The 21,309-nt window shown below is 35.9% G+C and overlaps 1 protein-coding gene across 3 annotated transcripts; it reads right to left on the reverse strand.

Annotated features, from left to right (window-relative positions):
• Positions 1-1,078: 1,078 nt before the first annotated feature.
• On the reverse strand, positions 1,079-13,229 carry LOC132701583 (juvenile hormone esterase-like). Of its 3 annotated transcripts, none has more exons than XM_060669651.1 (9): positions 13,168-13,228; positions 8,878-9,015; positions 8,671-8,814; positions 2,887-3,426; positions 2,078-2,222; positions 1,844-2,019; positions 1,515-1,650; positions 1,322-1,460; positions 1,079-1,270 (listed from the first exon to the last, which is right to left on the reverse strand). In XM_060669651.1, exons 1-9 carry the CDS (start codon positions 13,210-13,212, stop codon positions 1,084-1,086), a joined length of 1,650 nt encoding a protein of 549 aa, XP_060525634.1. In that variant the 5' UTR covers positions 13,213-13,228; the 3' UTR covers positions 1,079-1,083. The 3 variants fall into 3 exon arrangements, with proteins under 3 accessions (XP_060525634.1, XP_060525635.1, XP_060525636.1); XM_060669652.1 differs by lacking the exon at positions 13,168-13,228 and adding an exon at positions 13,027-13,159; XM_060669653.1 differs by lacking the exons at positions 8,671-8,814; positions 8,878-9,015 and having other exon boundaries at positions 13,168-13,229.
• Positions 13,230-21,309: the final 8,080 nt, after the last annotated feature.

Here is a 21,309-nt window from a genome sequence, read left to right on the forward strand (position 1 = left end):
TAACCTTGTATTAACTTTATTTAGAATTTCTGACAGAATTGAACAACGGAGAAAAATAACGTAGTAATGGTGAAGTATATATTCGAAAGTCAAATTTCAAAAAGAACTTTGTACAGTGGCAGTTGTGCAGTTTGCAGCTTATTATCGTATGTGTCAAAACGATTTATATGTAAATATGCTTTGACAGGACATCTTGTACAGAGCATAAAAACTGTGTCCTGGCGCTAATATTGAAGCATAATTTTCATTTTAAAATTAATTTTTCCCGATTCGCTAAACCAAAATAACCAATTTAACCATTGTTTAAAATTCAGCTTCAATAAAAGCTGTTGCAAACTGCTTCGACCTTTTCCCATACTTTAGTCACGGATTGGGAGCGATCGAAGGTTTTTGGTATATTTAAAACACTGCTGATTTTTTAGCAAAAAATACAACTAATATCCTAAACAAAGTCGTGACTAAAGTGTCGTTAATAAACATTTTTGCATATAAACGTTATTATATTGTATATATAATTTGTGGTATAATGGTTCAATAAACAAACGTCTGAAGGAGTTTATAACAGCATATGTACAACACTTTTCATAGACCATTAGCTGAATTGAATACATTTTGCGAAACCGCACGTTTACTGAGTGGCCTGTCACGTAACCATCAAAACTGATAAACATCAAAACATTCAGCAACATTTAGCGAAGCTGACTTATAAAATGATATTTTGGAGTAGGGAATATACTATTTCGAAGCTGCTTGGTGTATTTCGGAATTATTTTTACATCTTTTCAGGCGCTTCTTTTGTTCGTGACTCTTTCCTGCGACAAGGTGACCACCGAATCCGATAACCTCATCAAGATAGCGTTTGAGATGCAACATGGATTGCGACCCTCGACGAAAGAATACCAGGAACTTCAAGGGCTCATCGAGCAAGCAGTCCACAACAAAGTGTATCTGAGCGCAGCGGGCTTTTTCCAACTCAAAAGGTCCACCATGTTTTCCCTGTTGGGTTCCATCGCGACTTATTTTTTGGTGATTGCGCAATTTAAAGTAAAATAAAGCGATTTATCTTTAATTGTCTTTATTGTCTTAATAAGTCACCAATGGGTGTTGAGCATATTTGTCGAATATTTCGTTCCATTTTTGGTAAGTTGTTTGCTTGAGGTACGGCTCCATTGACATCATCTCGTCGATATTTAAATACGTCAGGTGATCCGCTTCGATCGGGAGCCACGTGACCTTTTGAAACAATTCCGTCACCTGAGGAGTGGGATTCCTGGAAACAATCGTCTCAAAAAGGTCGCTACTAAAAGAGCGTGGCATTTACAAGGTTTTCGCGAAGTTGCTCCATAGTTTGGTCATTCTTTTTCGAGTTAGTAGACCCTCAGCAGAAACTTCACTTCCCCGATAAGCGGTAATGTTAAACAAGTATCTCAGTTCGGCAGTGTGTGCTGCCTTTCCGGTATCTGTGGGATACAAAATTTGTATATAAGCATCACAAGTGTCCACGTAATGTTTACCATTTCCTGGTAATTGTACTCCAATGCTCGCAGATGGTTCGTAGAATGAAAACTGGTACAAATATACCGGAGCATAATTTGAATGAAGCTCCGCTTGCTTCAGGACACTTCTAACAAATCCGTTATCCGTGTTGAACTAAAAGAATCCTATTCAAGATATTCAGCAATTTAGGAAAAAAGAAGAACAATTATGTAACCACCGAGAATTTTCGTTTAAATTCTCAAATACTGCGCATGACATTGTGATAATTTAGTAGGCAATTACATGCAATGTCATTTTACACGGCTGCTGTTGCCAATTTGTATGTACCATTTTAAATCACTCTCACCTTAATCACTGCCGCTAAATTGGTGAGAAAACCTCCTCCATTTTTTAAATAAATGTTTGCAATCTGCTGGCCGACTTCCCTTTGGGTTACATTGGAAATTGGATGGAAATTTGAAGGGACAAGTTGTTCCGGGCTGAGGTCGTAACCTACTGCTGCAGCCAGTAGGGTCCATATATCTGCGAAACGCAGAAAAGCGATCAACATGCGAAATATTTTGCAAGCACGACTGCCTACCGGGAATGAAATATAGGGATTCCTCGGACGTGACTCCCGTCATAAGCGGAACCCTTTGGAAATTGCCAGATTCGAGCAATGCGTAGTGCGACTCTGCGATGAATGCGTCTTCGCTTTCTGGTTCCACAACGGGCCATACTTGTCTCTAAAACGATAACTTATTTCGGATTAAATGCCATTAAATATCATCATCCATTAAATATCATTTTTCAACTCAAAAGGCAGAACACAGTATATTTCACTTTTCACTTACATGCCCGCAGAAAAGACTTCGAATCTCCCTAAATATACCGTCATAGCAACGATTAATCAACATAATTATCCAAACTGTTCTTCAAGTAAATATACTAACATTTTATTTACAGCTTTCTGAAAATTTCTCATGAGTTGGTACATTTCATAGACGGTCATACTAAAGCAATTATAATAAGGTCCTTCTCAGTTACTGACAGTCTATGATTAGGTCACATGAACATGATGAAGAATTTCTTCCAGATAATGAAGACAATGACATGGAAGAAATTGCTAAGATTCCGAATGATGATAAAAAGAGGGAATTATGGGTTCAATGCCTGATGTTTGCGATTTTTGTAGATATATTTTTTTCATTTAGATATATTTTACTCTGCGAAGATTTTGTTTAGTAAGATAGTTTTTAATCAGTTATCGACAATGAACGTCGCTAATTTTCAATGCGCTGATTGCCAAGCAAGTGATAGAGTTTTTCGAAAAAGTGACCTATTAATTACCGTCACTTGTTGAGACCCACTTATATGGTTTAATATTTTTGGTTTGCCTATAAAACTTACGTTTGTAGCCGCAAGATTATAGACTGCCTGCGTAATTTCCTCTACAGTCGCGTTTTTGAGGACGTCTCGTATGCGATAGGTATCGTTCTTATCTACCAGACTGCTGTCTATCAATTTAGTCAAGTCGTAAGCGTAGGCCAAGGGATCTTCTAAAGCGGTCCAGTACGTCAGGGCCGATCCGCTCTGGCAAATGGCCGCTCTAAACAAACCGCTGGATTTTTTGCTTATCAAATGGAGGCCGCAAGATGCTCCTCCCGCGCTCTGACCGAATATGGTGATCTTCTTGGGATCGCCCCCGAAGAGTTGGATGTTGTGGTACGTCCAATTGAGGGCAAAACTTTGGTCTTTGAGACCCGCGTTTCCAGATATTGCGGAATCGCCAGTCGACACAAATCCGAACGGACCCAGTCTGTAATTAAAAGTAACAAGGACGACGTCTTCCTCGATGAGGTAGTGCGGCCCATATAATTCCTCGCTGCTGTTGCCGTTGGTGAATCCACCACCGTAGATCCAAAATAGAACGGCCAGGTTTTCAGTCGGCTAAAATGCTAAAGCGCTTAGGACCATTGCATATTGCGTCGCCTAACTTAAAATAATAATTTACTTTTTTGTTTTGTTAGTTTGGTTTTTCGTTTGTTTGTTTTTTTGTTTGCTATGATCTTTCTTCAGCAAAAACTGTTAAACGGAAAAAGGGTCCCGAAGTACGTACAGTGTTGTCTGACCTTTTATGATTGTTAAATGTCAATCACAGATGTCTCTTTGGAAGGATGAAAGAAATCATCTATTCTCTGTGTATATTTAATTCATTATTGTTCTGAAAATTTCGTTATTTCCAAAAGCGGCGATGCCCTATCGATTTGATAAAAAGCATTAAAAAACATTATAACGAAAAAGCATCACATTAGATCCACAAGATATTCTGGTTAGTTAATAAAGTCTTTATTTCTCATAATAATTTTAGATATATTAAAATCCGAAAATCTGGAACCAAACTTTCTCATTTTAATTGAAAAATGCTGGTATTTATCTTGTCTTGTCATTATCACTAGTCATACCGAATATATTTATGGAAGCCTTTAAGAAGAAAGCCCTCGACACCTGCTTTTGTTATTTGGGCTAATGTTCAAGAATTCCTACGAGATGTTCTTAGCCATTTAAACTCTTTACACCCTAACATACTAGGCTCAAAGAAAATGAAAAAGCCTTAAGACTACGACAAATAAAATCATCAGCAGTTGCCTAACATAATCACGAAACCGGAAAATCCGAGAATCCATAGAAATCTATAAGCAACCAGACACTCTTAACCGCGACTCAGGTCTTTCATCAATCAAACAACATAACATACACACATACGAGAGACCAAAATGGCGGAAAACATTTTTTAAGTGTAGCTTCCTGTATATTATCACATATTCTAAGAGCCAATTAAATTCCCTTTCGAATGATCTATGAGTATGTATACTTATACCTGGTTTCTGAAATGAAAGTAAGTTTCTCTGAAAACTTTGGATTACTTTGGCATAAAACATCTTTTATGTGGCCATGAAATATTCGTCTTATGGACCATGCAACCACATTATTACCGAAACACGGAGAAAATTTAATGAAACGAATCCTGATATGATATAACATATGGAGAAGAGGAAATTTGCCAGAATTAAGAAAAACTTTCTAAACCATTTTAACCATTGCATCCAAACACTTTAGTAGTAGTAGTAGCCTTCTTTATCTCCAATGGATCCATTCGTTTAAAGCATCATGCAATGCAATAACGTAAGTTTTCCTTGCTCTACACCAGTGTCAAATAAACTCGTGATTTTAACGAACCACATAGGTCGAAATTTAATTGAAAAAGTTACTCTATTATCTTTTAACAAGCAAGACACATTCAAACTAAATTTCTACAAAAAATAATAAAGTCTGCAGAGAAACTTGCTTTTATTTCAGAAACCAAACGATTTTTAGGTATATGGACAAGATTCATCATTCGAAATTTGCTCTTACAATGAGTGATAATATGTAGGGTATTTAATTTTAAGAACTACCGTCAAAGCCATACTTGCATATAAGTTTTAGTTTCATTGAACCATGTAAATTAGTTAAATTTAAAATGCTTTCTATTGTTTTGTGTAAAAGATTCTGCAAATCTACTTCCGCAGAAATATCAGGTACAATTACATTGGAAAGCAAAATTTCTTTTTTGGCTTCTTTTAGTTGAAAATAGTTGGGAAGAAAATTAAGTGCCAAAGCTTCAATGGGAGTAAAACTTGCAGTAGATGGAACCTGATTACTGTTACTTCCCGAAGCTATAATTTGCGAAGCAAACTGTAGTTCCTCCGGACCGCTAATTCGGCTGCTCGTCTTTTTTTTGTTTTAATTGAAGCCTCTTCAAAAAGACCGCGGGGTCTTCTTCTCCGATTTAAACTGGTCTGAGCTTGTTCTTGGTTTAAACATGGATTTTCTGGTAAATTGTTTTCGTAATATATAATTTAGTTCAGCCAGGCCACCTCTTTTTCCAAAAGTTGCTTGCGGGAGCGACACACTGTGTCGTATTTAGTGGCCATTTTTAACCCAAAAATCTTGCTACAGTTCATAATTTGATTTTTTAAACTATTGGACGGTTCTTCAATATCACGTAGGATTTTATCATAAACCGACTGTTTTCGATAACCTTTTGGAGTTTTTAACCAAACGTCTATTAGGTCTTTATTTTTTATTGTAAACATCTGTCACTAAAAAAAATTATTACTCCGTTAATCGCAACCCAAAGCAAGTAGGGTTTTTTAAGCAAATAGTAAATTAGTTTTGAATAGTATATTAAAAAATTTTGAATGTGATGCTAAGGGACTTTCTTAAAAATTTGGACAAAGTTTAAAATGCTATAAAATCCGCACAAACTTATAAAACTCGCTAAAAAAAGCTTCACGGTAATTTAATTTATAACAATATGAAGTACTTACAAACTTGAGAAGACACTTAAAACATAACTTTGAATAGTAGTAAAAGTCACGCTAAATATTTAATTCTCGGCTAACGTTAACAGTTGTCAAACTTTGGAGGCGTGGCTAAACAAAAGCACGGCTAACCAAGATAAAATAATGTTTGTATGTTATTAAGTGACAAATCATCTGTCCAACGTTGTAACAAAAATGCTAAAAATAAAAAGTTGAAAATTAACTTTTTAGGTAATTTTGTCCACGGTACATCACACAGTGCGTCGTAGTAATAAAAACTGAAACTATGTATTGGAAGAATGAAGAAAATAATTATTTTTTCGAAAACGGCTCAAGACAGGTATATGAATGTATAACTCGTAAACAATTACAAAGTATTAGCAGATTTGAAAATGTAATAACATACAAGGTGTCTCATTTCAAATTTCAATGTTGATGCTACTTTTTTGAAGAAGGGGCAACGCCGCAGTGTTAAAAACATTTCAGATCGATAGAGCATCACCGGTTATGGAACGGTTCAAATCTTAGAAACATTCAATGTACCGTTCGTCGTGAACGTTTAAGGTACCGTCAATCGTCAGTTAGAACTAATTTTGATAAATTTAAGTTATAGATAAGATTGTAGGTGAAAGTCTATCTTCATATCTCTATCGCAGAATGACTAAGGTGGCAAATAGCCCCTCACTACAAGATAATCGTTTACAACACAATAAATAGTTTTACTGTTTCAGGTTTTGATTTGGATAGAACACCTTTAACTTTACTGCTAAGCCGAAGCAATACCATCTATTGAAGTTTTTTTCCCTGTTGAAAATTTGACTCTATTTGAATTACTTGTAAGGGGTGTTTTTTTTTCGAAGTGTAGAACTTTCAGTTTGCAATAAAACAACGATGGATTATTCGATTGGCATGAATTTTATTTATCCGAAAGATAATCTTGTGGCATTACATTTTAAATATGATTTCTGGCATATGACCGCCACGGCTGGCGCGGATGTAGTCCAATCTGGACGTCCAATTTTCGATGACTTTTTCCAACATTTGTGGCCGTATATCGGCAATAACACGGCGAAAGTTGTCTTCCAAATGGTCAAGCGTTTGTGGCTTATCCGCATAGACCAATGACTTTACATAGCCCCACAGAAAGTAGTCTAGCGGTGTTAAATCACAAGATCTTCGAGGTTCACAGGTCCAAAACGTGAAATTAACCGGTCACCAAACGTGTCTTTCAATAAATCGATTTTAGCACGAGCTGTATGACATGTTGCGCCGTCTTGTTGAAACCACATCTCCTGGACATCATGGTTATTCAATTCAGGAATGAAAGCGTTAGTAATCATAGCTCTATACCGATCACCATTGACTGTAACGTTCTGGCCATCATCGTTTTTGAAGAAGTACGGACCAATGATTCCACCAGCACATAAAGCACGCCAAACAGTCAGTTTTTCTGGATGTAACGGGGTTTCGACATACACTTGAGGACTAGCTTCGCTTCAAATGCGGCAGTTTTGTTTGTTGACGTAGCCATTCAACCAGAAGTGCGCTTCATCGCTAAACAAAATTCGCTTATGAAAATCGGGAACAATGGCAATCTCGTTTTGGGCCCATTCGACGAATCTGCGCCTTACTTGATGATTTCATGCTGAATTGAAAAACCAAACTGAGAATAAATCACTTGACAGCTGTTAAATGGGTCGCCATCTTGAACAGTAATGCCAACTTAAAGTTCTATACATCGAAAAAAAAAACACCCATTATAAGCTTTCACAATTATTTAATTTCACCTAATTTAAATTTAATTTATTTACGGTTTAACAAAACTTTTACATTTATTAAAGGCAAATAGAGATAAAGACAGCAGAATCACTCAAACGGAACACATCAGAACGAAATGAGCGGAGACTGCCGATGAAAGGATCAAGCTTTAGACAGTTGCACTCTTTCAGCATTCTAGTAAAGGGTGAATAAACTCACTAATTTGTGCAATGGTAATGAATGCGAAATATTGAGTCATCACAGTTTCTGTAATATGCGTTCAATAATATGCTAGGTAAAAGAGCTGGACCATAATACCAATCATTCAAAATCTTAAAGACAATAAACTAAATCACTCTCTGGAGTCTTCTGGTTTGAAGAGTATCAATATTGAAGGTCTTACTTATAATACAATAAATTTGATATGCGCCTTTGAAGCCAAAGATCCTAAAAATACTTTCTGAACGGCTTCGATGTTATCTATATGCAGACATAACATGGAGACCATACCACAGATGCTTACTCCAGTCTAGAACGAATCAAAGAGATATAAAGGGGTCTAAAGCAATGTGGAGTAAGTTGGTCACTATTGCTTACAAAAAACCTCGATCACGACTCCATCAATGTCATATCGGTTGCGAACCATACTCAAAGAACGACTAAAGCTAATACTACAGCATTTTTTTACATTGAACGCAAACTATATTAATCTTAGAGCACATGTGAACACTGTATATGTCCCTCGGAAGCAGCAGAGTATCCTCCGCGATCCAACCCTCCTGAATATATTCAAATCATCCGTAAACAAAAGACAATGCGATTCCGAAACAGGAAGCACTGAATCCACTACGTCAACCCAGCCCCCAGGACTATAACTCTAAATTTATATTTTATATTTAGGCATTATGAATTTTTGTTGCTTTTATCTAATATCCCAATGGGGCTCAAAGTGTAAGGTATTAATTTGTTTAAATCAAAAACAAAACAAAAATAACATGCGTTTTGAAACCATTTTACACATTTCAAAAGATGTTGGTGGGAAAAATTATAAAGAAGAATAAGCACTTACTTTCAGTGAGGGCGTATATACATTGATATAGAGGCAATCCTCGCTTTCCGCATCTGCATTGTCGAAGTGTTTTACGGATATACAAGATTGACTGTCTTCAGTTGTATCCAGGACGTCAGACCAGGGCTGCGGAAACCGGGGCGGCTGTAGGGTATAAGTTCTAATTAACTTCCGACAAGACAACATCTAAATCGATCACGTCCTTACCTTAAATCTTAGTTCACCGAGGGGCGGTTGGGCGTATGGAATACCCTTGAAGGCGTAAAACGTCTTTCCGCTATCAGTTTCCTGTAGGACGCCCCTGATTGGCCCGTCATTTATATCGAGGACCAAATCATCAGCGTACTAAAAGTGTTTTGCCATTTACTCTGCGATTAGTATCGTTTATTTTTATTGGTAGTATAAATATACCGAAATCCGAGTTATTATGGATGAGCCTCTCAAAAGAATTTGTTAATTGTATAATTATAAAATACCGCTACCGCCCCTTCTTTGGTATTGAAATTTGTCCATTTTTAGCCAATACGCAGACCACTCAGTCTGAGCCCAGTTTGAGTAGTTTGTCCTTTGTTATCCATCTAGTGGTAAAATGTACCACAATAAATTTAATATTTGTAAATAAAACAAATATAGATACAACACTTCTGTTAAATTAAACAAAAAAAAAAACAAAAGAATAAACCCTAAAACTTTTGCATTTTGTTTTTTAATTAATTTTATTATAGGTAGGTAGGTCTCAAAATACTGCTGGATACATAGTATATAATTCAATACAGATGAATAAAGGTTCTTTTTGGTAAGCACAGGATAGTAATATTTTGTTTTTCTGTTGTATCTTTGGCTAGTTGAGACTTATTTCTCTATTAGGTTTTCTTTAAAATTCAGTATTATTGGGGCCACTAAAAGGAATAATGGCCAATATGTAAACGAAAATTTACTAAATAGAAACATTTACTGCAACTAACTACGAGAGTTATTATACTGGAAAGTCATCCTTTTGACACCTTCTCTATTATTCCTTTCTCTCTAAGTAGTAGACCAGATGACTGATTTTTGTTTTCAACGATCATGGTATATTTTGTAACACTTCAGAATTGTTACTTTACTGGAATACGATCCGGTAGTTCCGCGCCTACATTTTAAATTCTAAGCGCCTTTTTTTCCTGCCTCACCGGCAAACACCTGATTTGTTCTGATGTCCGCGCTGCCAGGCTAAGAAAGTCGTAATTTAATTCGCTTTATTTAGTTGTTATTACCAATGTTTCAAATACACACTTCTTAATAAATGATCTCTTTAAAACTATACCCTTTTATCAATGAAGAATTAATTGAACCCGACAGCGGAATAAATGCGTATATATTCTCTTTGAATAAATAATTCTCTTTGAAGAAATAGATTCGTATCGCTAGTATCATTGGGCGTATGGCCTTATGCACCAAGTTCCGTGATTTCTCTCCGTTCCGGCATCTATCTCGAATATCTGAGAAAATAATCTATTTATCTTTCTCACTCCTGGCTCCGAGCGACATGCGTGGTATGATATCGTTTTCCTGTTTCGGTAGAAGAACAGTGTGGTAACTAGCCAAAAAGTGATTAACCTACCGGCTTTTTCTTCAGCCATCGCTTTGCGGATATAGGGTTAAATTCACTTAGATGTGTGGTCAGCGATTTGGTGATTCCGTTGCTGTTCATATTTTTGGTTCGTTCGGAGAACTGCCCACACTTACTCTGTAAGAGGATTTGACTGCTACCTGCTGCCTACGAAGCTTTCACCCTCAAGAACATCCATCGAGGTAAAGTCTTTAACTATTTAGCTTTTGTTACCTTTACCATTCTATTCACTCTTTAAAGAGTCAGTAAATTTTCCGGCTCGTTTTCGGAATTTAGCCGCTGTCAGCTTATACGAGGAAACTTTATAGGGTCCTTGGAACACCCGTACTCTCGTTGGAGCACCCGTATTTCCTTGAAGCCCTGTACTCGCCTTAGAGCACCCGTACCCCCTTTAGGAGGGCTCGCGTTTCGGAGGCTTCTGGATTGACGTATTCGGGGAGGATCCAAACTTCGAAGTTCCTGTGTTCTCTGGATATTGGAACACATTTGAATCATTGCTTGACTACCGGCTCACTTGATACATCTGCGCGAGGTCAGACACCCTCTGTAGGCTGCACTGTTCGGAAAATAAACGAGGTGACGTCCAGTTCGATGTAAGCGCTACGCGAGATATTGTTAGGCATACCTTTTTTTTTATTTTCCGTTATTGTTACGCTCGGTAATTTAATCGATATCCTTTTTTGCTATACCGACACGGAAATTCAATAATCATGTAGTTTTACTCTCGAAAATTTGTGTACAAATGCTTTGAAAATTTATGTATAATTATTTGCTGAAAGTTGACGTACCGGTAATACTGAGTATGATCGTGGTCGAGTTTTTTTATTTTAATAATTACCTATATTGCCCCTGTAAGCCTGTGGTGATCACCTAAGGGAATTTGACCTTTGTGTATTTCTATTATTTTGGGAATTTCGTATTAAACGGGCTGTCAACTTGTTGCGGGGACGGTAATTGAATTTTGCGGAGTTTAGGTCGGTATGTCGCGGATTTGTAGTTTCTCATTATCGACGCGTAATAAATAACGTAGACCAGTTTTCATCTGTCTCTTTTTTTGTCCCCTTAACCTTCACGACTATCTTTTATCGATTGTACCAATTTAAATTTAATGGTAGGTTTCATCGTTAATGTTCTCTTTTTTGTAAAACATCAGGTTCCTCACACCATCTGAGAGACTGGAAGATCTGCCACTTCCTGGCGCCCTAAGGATAGATAGTGCTATATTTTCTTTATTATTCGTGGACCCCCCCCCCCAACGCTCCAGAACTCTGAGCACTACGGGTAACTAATTTGCAAGCACCCAGCGACCCAGTTTTGCAAGAAATTCAATCTTTTTTTTTTCATTTATTTACCCCTTTTCTTTTTTCTTTTTTTTCCTATTCTGACCAGTATTTCGCGTTGATTTTATATACGATTTAGACCAAGAGGTGCGTGGCAATTTTAGTTTATTGATTCGTTTTGTTATTAATTATTGGCGTATTGGAAAATGTAAGAATTCCGCTAATACATTTTATCTGTCTAGAAAGAAAATGGTGCAGATAAACTACTTCATCATATTTTTCCAGAAATGCTAGTGTTAGTGTTTTTTCAATGTACCGTGAACAGCAGTCTATGGTGTTAGTACTAGTACAGTATCCATAACCACTACTGCTTTAAAAACATTGGTATTAGGAGGAAAGACCCCCCCCCCCCGCCACATATTTTACATATGATTCAAAAACTTTGTTACGAAAGTCTAAAATAAGCGCAAAAATTCCAATAAAAGCTTATGCAATATTTTCATTTACTTCGTGGCAATGTAATCTTTAATTTCGTCATTTTATATCAACTTATTTGACTAAAAAAATGATCAATATGCTGCTGCATTTGCTTAATCTTGGTGTAACATTGATTTGACATACAATATTTGTAACTCGGACACAATTTGAAATCGGCGTCAGACTTTTGTGATTTGTCGCATTATGTACTTATCCATTCGCTTGACAAGTACAAAAACGTTATCGAGGCCGACGTAAATTTTTTTATCATGGTGTTTAGCCGATATCTAATCTGACGGAGCACTAGCACTTAGCATATCATATCGTTGTGATAGTTGTACGAATTCTGCGATTCGATCACTAAAAATTTAGTAACAATACACAATTTATTCTCTGAAGATTACTGCGACAATTTTACAGTAACAACCGATACGATAATTCACACTTACCATTAGAATACAACCATTTAGAATATCTGTGCATTAAAATTCTGAGCCTGTCAATAAAACTAAAAACGAAAATGCAAATTTGGTTGATCGAGACCACAGGACACTGGTTAAGGAATATTTTCCTGAATATCACTTCAAATTTTCTTCATAACAATACAATTTTTTGGTCATAACAGTGAAGAACATCAATTGCCGAAAAATATGATTTTCGCTTTTGGGTTCTTAACTCATTTCAATTTTAGTCGAGCAGCTCAGAAGGGTCTTTGCAGTTGTTATGTTGGTAGAAAATAAGTAATTTCTTTTACGACGGACATTAACAATTCCGGGCTGCTTGATTTTTAATATATAAATAAGTTAAGAAAAGCAAACAGCTAGCGAGGCAATACGGATAGAGAAAAACTATTTATATAAAAAATAGTTAAAAAACACGGTCTACTTTATTAGGACAAAAAATGGTGTTGTTTTGGGTAAAAGAAAGTTTATAATGAGCTTAGCAATTTTAGGTAAAATGTGAAAGTGATTATGTACAAAAATATACCTTAACTACTGCCTTTTGCTCCCTTGTTTTTCGTTTCATTGATATAGGCCGCCGCCAACTTATGCAATAAAAGAAATTGGTGCTTGTGATAAACTATTCATAATACAATTCTTGTGATAGCGATATTATACTAGGCCTCACCACAGTGTGAAGTACAAACACGAAAACGAACTCTAATTTACACATTGTCACTAGTCTAACCAAAAATTACATCTGAAATGTCGCAGCTACTTATCATTCAGATGTAAATCGCGAATAATAGCGGCGATAAATTCTAGCGTTCTACAGAGCGACCCATCATTTGCCGCAAAGTGCGACAGGCAATCTTTAAGCAGCGTGTGTTCAACACGGCCTCCACGATTCGTTTGCCTTTTCGCGCGATCAAAATCTCCATCGCAAACACCATCGTGTCAATAACAAACATGAAGATTAGACCCTTAATGAAACCCAGGTAATGGCCGAACTTGACCAGCTTTCGGTCGGAAATTTCCGTCTTCGTTCCGCGAGAAACTTTCGTGGGTTTAAGCTGCATCAGTCGGGCCAACGCATCGTCAATGTGTTTCAAATTTGGCAGGTTTTTTTTGACCATATACGCCCCTAGACTGGGTACTACCGGCTGCTTCATAATTTCAAAGCGGTAATCGCAATTGTCGGTGAAGTATACGGCCAAGCTAAATGGTAAAATAAAAGCCGCGTTCGGTGTGCAGTCCACTAACATTTTTTCCATCGTCTCGAACGAATCGAGCTCGGCGTGGTCGACATTTAAATCGAGATGCAGGTTCAGGGAGTACTTTTTCAGGTCGCTGTTGTTTAGCTGCCGCAACGTTTCGATCCTCGGCTCGAGTTGATAAGGGGCAAAAATATTTTTCATCATTTGAACGTTGTACATAATGGCCATGATTGCGCTGAATATCAGCCAGGTTCCATAAATCGTGGATCTCTTTCGGATTGTGCCGACGTAGGACATTCCCAAAGACGTAAAATAAAAACTGCCCAATTCGTACTCTCTGGTACGTCGATTAACGCTTAGGTTCTTGTCCAAAACGGTCATGAAAACCGTCGTAAAGAGCATGAGAACGTTTATGCGTCCGGAGAACCCGAATTCCGGGTGCAAATTTTCAATGACGGATGGTTTTGGCACCAACGCAACTATGTCGTTCATGGTGTGAGGGTACGTGAAGCTAACCCTGGTCCTCCATCGGAGAACCAGCAACAGCGGAACTGTAATGGTACAGAAATCTCCTCTTCCGAATTCAGTCAACTGCATAAGTTGCTCCAAGTCGGCATTGCGGTTCAGCAACACGTAGGAATGTGTCATGTTTAACAATTGAGGTAGAGCCTTCGCGACGAACACGTCAAAAGAATCCGCGTAGTTTGCAAAAGCAGACGAATTCCTGGGCAGTATAAGACGTATGGGCTGAAGTCGGCGTACCTCCTGTTTCCAGTTGTGAAGAAGGCCGTCGCTGTAGTAAACTACATTAAATCTTATGACCCCATCGTAGTCTGATAAATTTTTTAAAGTGCCGGCTAGTCGATTCGTATCTATTGGTGAACATATCACAAATTGAAACGTACCTTGGTTACGAAACGATTTCCCAGCTACAAGTTTTACGATGGTACTTTGGATAAGTTGTATTTGTTCTATGAAAATTACGGTAGTCATTGACTCGGTGTAGACGAATATATCAGACGCGTTTATGTCGGTCACGATTGCCTTAGAACATTGTGTTAATTTCAAATATGATTCGGCCAGTGGGTCCATCGGAATGCACGTATTGATAACATTGCAACCTTGATGTAAACGATACGACAAACTCGGAGTCGTCAAATTAAACACTATAAAGAAGCCGACCCAACAGGACCGCATTTTGGTAAAAAAATGTGTATTTTCTGTAACGTCCTGTCGCTTTTTACAAGTTAATGGAGCCTCTAATGGGGTAAAAGGGTGCTTTTGTTATGTTTGATATTCTCGCTTTCACTATCTAATGGTGTCTAGTTTGGAACGCGACGAAATGAAATAAAAATGAATCGAGTATGAACCGAAATAAAGTTGTTAACTATCACAATGTCGATTTTTCATGTAAAAATAAATTTTAAACGCCGCAAAACCTTCTGAAAAACTGTATAAAGATCCATAATGTAAATAACTAAATTAAATTAATATCTATAATTTAATAATTATAAAACTATAGTATAGTGACATGATTTTGAAATAATTTGGAGTAACATAATATACCAGGGATTCCAGTAAGAGCAGCGAGGTTCTGTATAAGAAAAATTTGAATAAGAAAACCTATTAAGAAAACGCGATAAGACAAGTGCTGCAAATTATTTTCGAGTTTCTGCAATTGTCAAAAGCTGGTATGTTTGTTGCCTTGAATTTCAAAACTCTGTTCCTACAAAAATTTATAATGTTAACCATAGTTACTGTTTTGAAGCTGAAATACATTCAAATCATTTTGTGTGTTGCTGTTTGTTCTATCTCTGCATGAAAAGTGACGGCGGTTATTCCAAAATCGTGCTTTGAGTGACTCGATCGCGATATAATCGCAAAACATCTTTTTTTTAACTCAATTTAAGTCTGTCGAATTGACGAAATAAAACTCTTTGCTGTTCTCTATATCATTTACGATGGCAAATGATATTTAGATTAAAAATCATCAAAAATATTAAAAATAAAATTGTGTTTTTTTTTGCCTTCTATTCTCAATACCAGACATTACTACATTTTGACATCATTGCCCGTTTTCAATTAGTTTATTATTAGTAGGAATTTTTCGTTACCTAATAATAATTCTTTTAAAACTAACCGAAACTAACAAAATTGTTATATATTAACCATTTTTATTAATTATTGAATTATTTATGTAGCAATATATGTTTCGAAATGATCACTTCCTAAGGCGTCGATTTCTTCGAGAGGCCCTCGATTACAATAGATAGATAGATAGATAGTCAAATTTGTTTTCATAGCAACGTTGATAATTCGAAATGAATTATTTCTCTCAAAAGGCTGTTTTGTTGATTTTTTAAACAGCTTTATATATTTGACTACGTGATTAATTAACCATTATTTACCGATTGAGTTAGCCATTCAAACTAATTTTTAATGAAAAAGTACTTGATAATACTAAATATTTGAAAACACCACTTTGAAAGTTTAGTGTTATCTAGGGGGGTAAATTGGTACCCTTCGAAAGGATTGTAAAATAGTAATAAATTTAAAAAGAAACATTAAAATATATTTTTTTAAATGCTATTTAAATTATTTAAAATTGATTTTACTGACCTTTTAAATAATCCTGACGACATTAATAAAAAAAAACTGCGGTACCGGATGTCCACCTAATAAGAATTTACAATTTTTTTACAATCAAAATACAAAAAAAAAGCTTAGTAGATTGCTTGTTTTTTTAACAGCATCAGAAAACGTCGTTAATGGGTGTGGATAAATTGAACTTGGAAATAATACTTCTGTTTTCATAAAAAAAAATTCCCTTTATCACGAATATAATCCATACTTGCATTATCGAATCCGTATTTCCTAAGACTTGGATAATTTTTAAGGTCCTTCCATTACCTAAATCAAAGAGTATCACGACAATGGATGAATTGAGACCTATAAGCATCTTATCCGTATTTCCAAAAGTTCTTGAAAAAATAAACCAACAAATTAATGATCATCTAGAGTTACTTCCCCCCTCGCAGTCAAGATTTCGAAAAGGGTCCAGCTGCACTTCGACACTATTAAATATAAGACTACATTCTTCGGGAGACTGATATGAGCAAAACGACTGTGCTTATTTTGTTGCATTACTCAAATGCTTTCCACAAGATCAATCATGAATTTCTTTTTTCAATACTGCACTATTTAGGTTTTTCAAGTGCCGCAGTCTCTTTTATGCATGTACTGCCCGCTTTCAGTTTGTTTCAACATCTAAAGGAGAGTCATGTAATGTTACTTATCCATATGGGGTACCCCAAGGCTCAATATTAGGGCCTCTCCTATTTAATACATGCAATTTGAGTAAATGTTTACAGGACTGCAAAATGCTGCTGCTGCTATGCTGATGATACCCAAAATATATTTTTCAGCAGGCTATGGAAATTATAGGCAGGGATATCAAGCGCGTTGAAGAGTTTTCAGACTCGCTTCAACTCGAAATAAATGTTACCAAATCTTATCTTATGTCATTTGGTCAGTCTAAAGAGTTAATTAGACCTTACTTCCGAATACATCAGATCAACATTTAATTTGGGCTGAACACGTCCGAAATTGGAAACTAAACTTTGATAGTGATTTGCGTTTCAAGAACCACGTAAATAAGTGCGGTCAAAAAGCTTATTTGAATTTAAAAATCATTTATCCCGGTCGCCACCTTTTAAAAACTAACGTTAAAATTAGATTAATGGATTCATTGGCACTTACTCATTTTAATTATGCAGATGCGGTTTATGGTCCTTGTTTGAGAGTGCAACAATCGTGTTTACAATTGATCTACGGTGTCGGGCGACGTGATCGCATATCGTATAAAGAGGCAAATTGACTACCAATTGGCTGCATATTTCTTTAAAAAAATGAAATACCGAAGTGATGTTCATACTTTGAATCCTCCTACTGTATCTACAAATGTTATAATGCTGTTACCAATAACGTAAAGAAACTGATGCCCACATCTTTTAGAAAAACTTGTAAAAGTTTTCTTTATAATCTCTTAGTCAAAGATAATTAGCCGAAATAGATTTCTATTAATAAGGTCATATATAATATGTTAAGATATAAGTAGCTATGAAATTAGGGGCTAAGCTTTGATGTTTTTTAAAATCGTTTCCCAGTTTTTTTTTTGCGCCGTGCTTTGGGCTTACTGCTACTAGATAAACGTAAATTCGAACTGCAAAAAATAAATATATTATTATTATTGTTGTTATTATTATTATTGTTGTTATTATTCTTATTGTTATAAATATTTTGAAATATGTTTTTTTTAATATTTCTTAAAATATTATTCGGCATCCTAAATAACAAATTATCACTTAGTTCAACTTTTTTACAAAATCCAACTTTTATTAGCTTTATATCTTTGTGTTTATATTTTAATTTAGATTTAAGTTAGCTATCACTGGGTTGTTGGCCCTTATTTGACTATTAAATGACATAAAAAAGTCGTTGAATTTATTCTTTTTCCTTTTTTGCGATTATATCACCTGGTGGAATTGTGTCTAGATGAAAAGCCCTTTTTGCCGACTCCAAGTTTATTAAAATGCGTTAAACCATTTTGGAGATATGAACATTTATTTAAGAAAATATTCGAACATTCCCCACTACTTTCCTTAAAAAAATAGAGGAATAATTTAAATTTGTTTCCCCCCACCTCTCCCAACTCTAAATTAATACTCACTTTAAGTACGGTTAATATTAGATATTTCTGTAAAAACCGCCCCTGGCGGCAGTTTCGAAACACTAAAATAATTTCCACCATTTCTTGGTGGATTTATTTTTTTTTTTCAAATTTCTAGGACCGCCAGTTTTCCTACTATATTTTTAATATAATATAATATAATATAATATGATAAAGTACATCCTATCTTTTATATAAAATTGTATAGTCAGAGGTACCACCACGATCTTTTCTGTTTTACAAATTTCTTCGATAAGTGAATATCGTTTTAATTGCAATAGAGTTAGATATCCCAACTACATTGCGATTCTGAAAGTATTTTGCATCTGCATGTTGAAGATGTTCTCTCCAAGAACAGAATCAAGACAAACCATTGAAAAACATAGTAGTTGAAAAAAACGACGGATGTTAAGTTTGCAGTTTTATTCAAAATACACCAACGAATCTCCATTTTCTATAATTTCTATAAATTTACTATAAGTTAATTTTTTATTTTATAACCAGTTCGAAAAAAAAAATGAATATGTAACACAATTTAGTTAGACTTATTTTTTCTTAAACTCTCCTCAGGCATACAGAACAAACTAACTTAAAAACTGCTGACTTCGAATCTTTTGTTATTTCTAAGTGTCAAGTACTTGTCAGCAATAACTACAAATAGTAACAGGACATTTTGAAAAATGTTCCTCTGCATTGTCTTAGTTTTCCGCAGCGTGAGGATAAGTGAAACTCCATCAGCACGACCCGATAACAAGCAGTTCCTGAACTTCGATACATTGTGTGCAGTTAATTCTCTGCAAAAATCTTGTCAAAATACATTCCCATATGGAGGTTCGAGGCATTGCCACTGTGAAGGATGTTATACCACGCTTGTGATGGTACCCTCTGCATCCACATACCGGTGTGGATCTTTTTTAAAAATGGGTCGTACTCAACGACCGTCAAACATTCTTCATGATACACCAAATGCTAATTTAAAGGTCTGTTATTGCAGATGGAGTTAAGGGTCCTTTCCAGCGACGACGCAATACAAAAGGCTATATTTTAAATATAATAATATGATAAAAAATGAAATGGCAAATTCCGAGGTACCACCGCTATCTTTTTCTGTTCTACAAATTTCTCCCATAGCTGAATATTAGTTTTTTTTTCAATACAGTTATCCATCTCAACTATAATGCGATTTTAAAATTATTTTGCATCTGCATGTTGACGATGTTCTTCAAGAACAGAATCAAGTCAAACCTTTGAAAAACATAGTAGTTGAAAAAAATGACGGATGTTAAGTTTGCAGTTTTATTCAAAATACACCAACGAATCTCCATTTTCTATAATTTCTATAAATCTTTAATAAGTTATTTTTTTATTTTCTAACTAGTTCTTTTTCTGTTCTACAAATTTCTCCCATAGGTGAATATTAGTTTTTTTTTCAATACAGTTATCCATCTCAACTATATTGCGATTTTAAAATTATTTTGCATCTGCATGTTGCCGATGTTCTTCAAGAACAAAATCAAGTCAAACTTTGAAAAACATAATCGCTGACGAAAATAGCAGATGTTAAGTTTGCAATTTTATTCAAAATAACCAAAATATATTTCTAACTCCAACGAATCTCCATTTTCTCTATAATTTCTATAAAATTTGTATAGGCTCTTTTTTTTAATTTTCTAACCAGTTCGAAAAGAAATTAATATGCTACACAGTTTAGTTCGGCAGTAAATTAATAATTGGTAAATAGTATTTTATTCCATGCGAACGTCTACGCTTGAACGGTCCCAATTTATTGCCAGGAATAATTTATATGGGCCGACTTCATATTTAGTAAATAAATAATAGTATCAAACGCATTATGAAAATTAACTAACACAGCAAATAAACTCTAGTTAATTATAAGCAGGTGTTTTATCAACACCTGCAGCGCCTCGAACTGTATTGTGTCTTCAAAAATGGAACCTCAATTATCTGTGTGTTGGCTCGTTTTGTGGGTTGCGTTCACAACCACTGCCCGAATATTGCCGGTCTTAAATCAGCAACACCTAGACGACTGGAAGTATCTCAACCGAAACGTGACTCGTTCTAGTTTTGAAAGTTGCTACACAATTAAAAGTCACGCAAAATCATGCAACCCTATTTTAGACTCGTATTTGAGTGGTAATCGCTGTGCCAGTATCATCGTAAACGGCATGACGGATAATCTTAACATTCGCGATGCTTTCGGTTCGATAATCATCACCCTGGTTGCCACTATTAGAGACGTTTCAGGAGTGGTACATGATTTGGTACGACGGAACTTTTATCGTAACCGCTCTAAATATAGATTTGTCATCTGTGACAGAGTGGTGGGAAACGATTCCTCCACAGCCCACATCCTAAAATCAATCTGGGAGCGCGGCATTTTGAACTACGATCTGGCATATTTTGACGAAACCTTGAAAGTTGTGCAGTACGACCCTTTTTTAAAAGAGATCCGTTTAGGCGACGATCTGCAGAGCGCTACCTTAAATATGCAGCACCACGAAGTAGTTGTCATGGCCGGTATTCGACCAGATGCGAATGCGACGGACATCCACTCGGGGTTATTTCATGACTTAGCGCTCGCCGACACTTTCAGAATTATCACCAACGCTACCTTAAAGTATCGGATAACCCACAACTTTTCGAAAATCGTCACCAGCTTGATATCGGGCCGGGTTGAATTCAGCCCCGTAATCATGCCTTTGTCTCTGGTGTCATTTCTTGCCGACAAAATCGACTTCACTCCGCGTTACGCTCCCGAGAACATGGTCGCGCTCATACCGAAATACCAGAATATAGCGGTTGCCAGACAAATCTCCCTGGAGGTACAACTTTTAATAACATTCGTGTTATTCCTTACCGTTAT

This window comes from Cylas formicarius, unplaced genomic scaffold (genome assembly GCF_029955315.1).
Source record: "Cylas formicarius isolate icCylForm1 unplaced genomic scaffold, icCylForm1.1 PGA_scaffold_4__25_contigs__length_36172078, whole genome shotgun sequence".
NCBI classification, from domain to species: domain Eukaryota; kingdom Metazoa; phylum Arthropoda; class Insecta; order Coleoptera; family Brentidae; genus Cylas; species Cylas formicarius.

Excerpts from the sequence above, each read along its gene's own strand:
- LOC132701583 (XM_060669651.1), bottom strand. The coding sequence starts at position 13,212 with ATGTGTAAATTAGAGTTCGTTTTCGTGTTTGTACTTCACACTGTG. Across the intron at positions 8,815-8,877 it reads TCGGTGAACTAAGATTTAAG|CCGCCCCGGTTTCCGCAGCC; the intron begins GTAAGGACGTGA and ends TATACCCTACAG. Across the intron at positions 2,020-2,077 it reads ATCCCTATATTTCATTCCCG|ATATATGGACCCTACTGGCT; the intron begins GTAGGCAGTCGT and ends TGCGTTTCGCAG.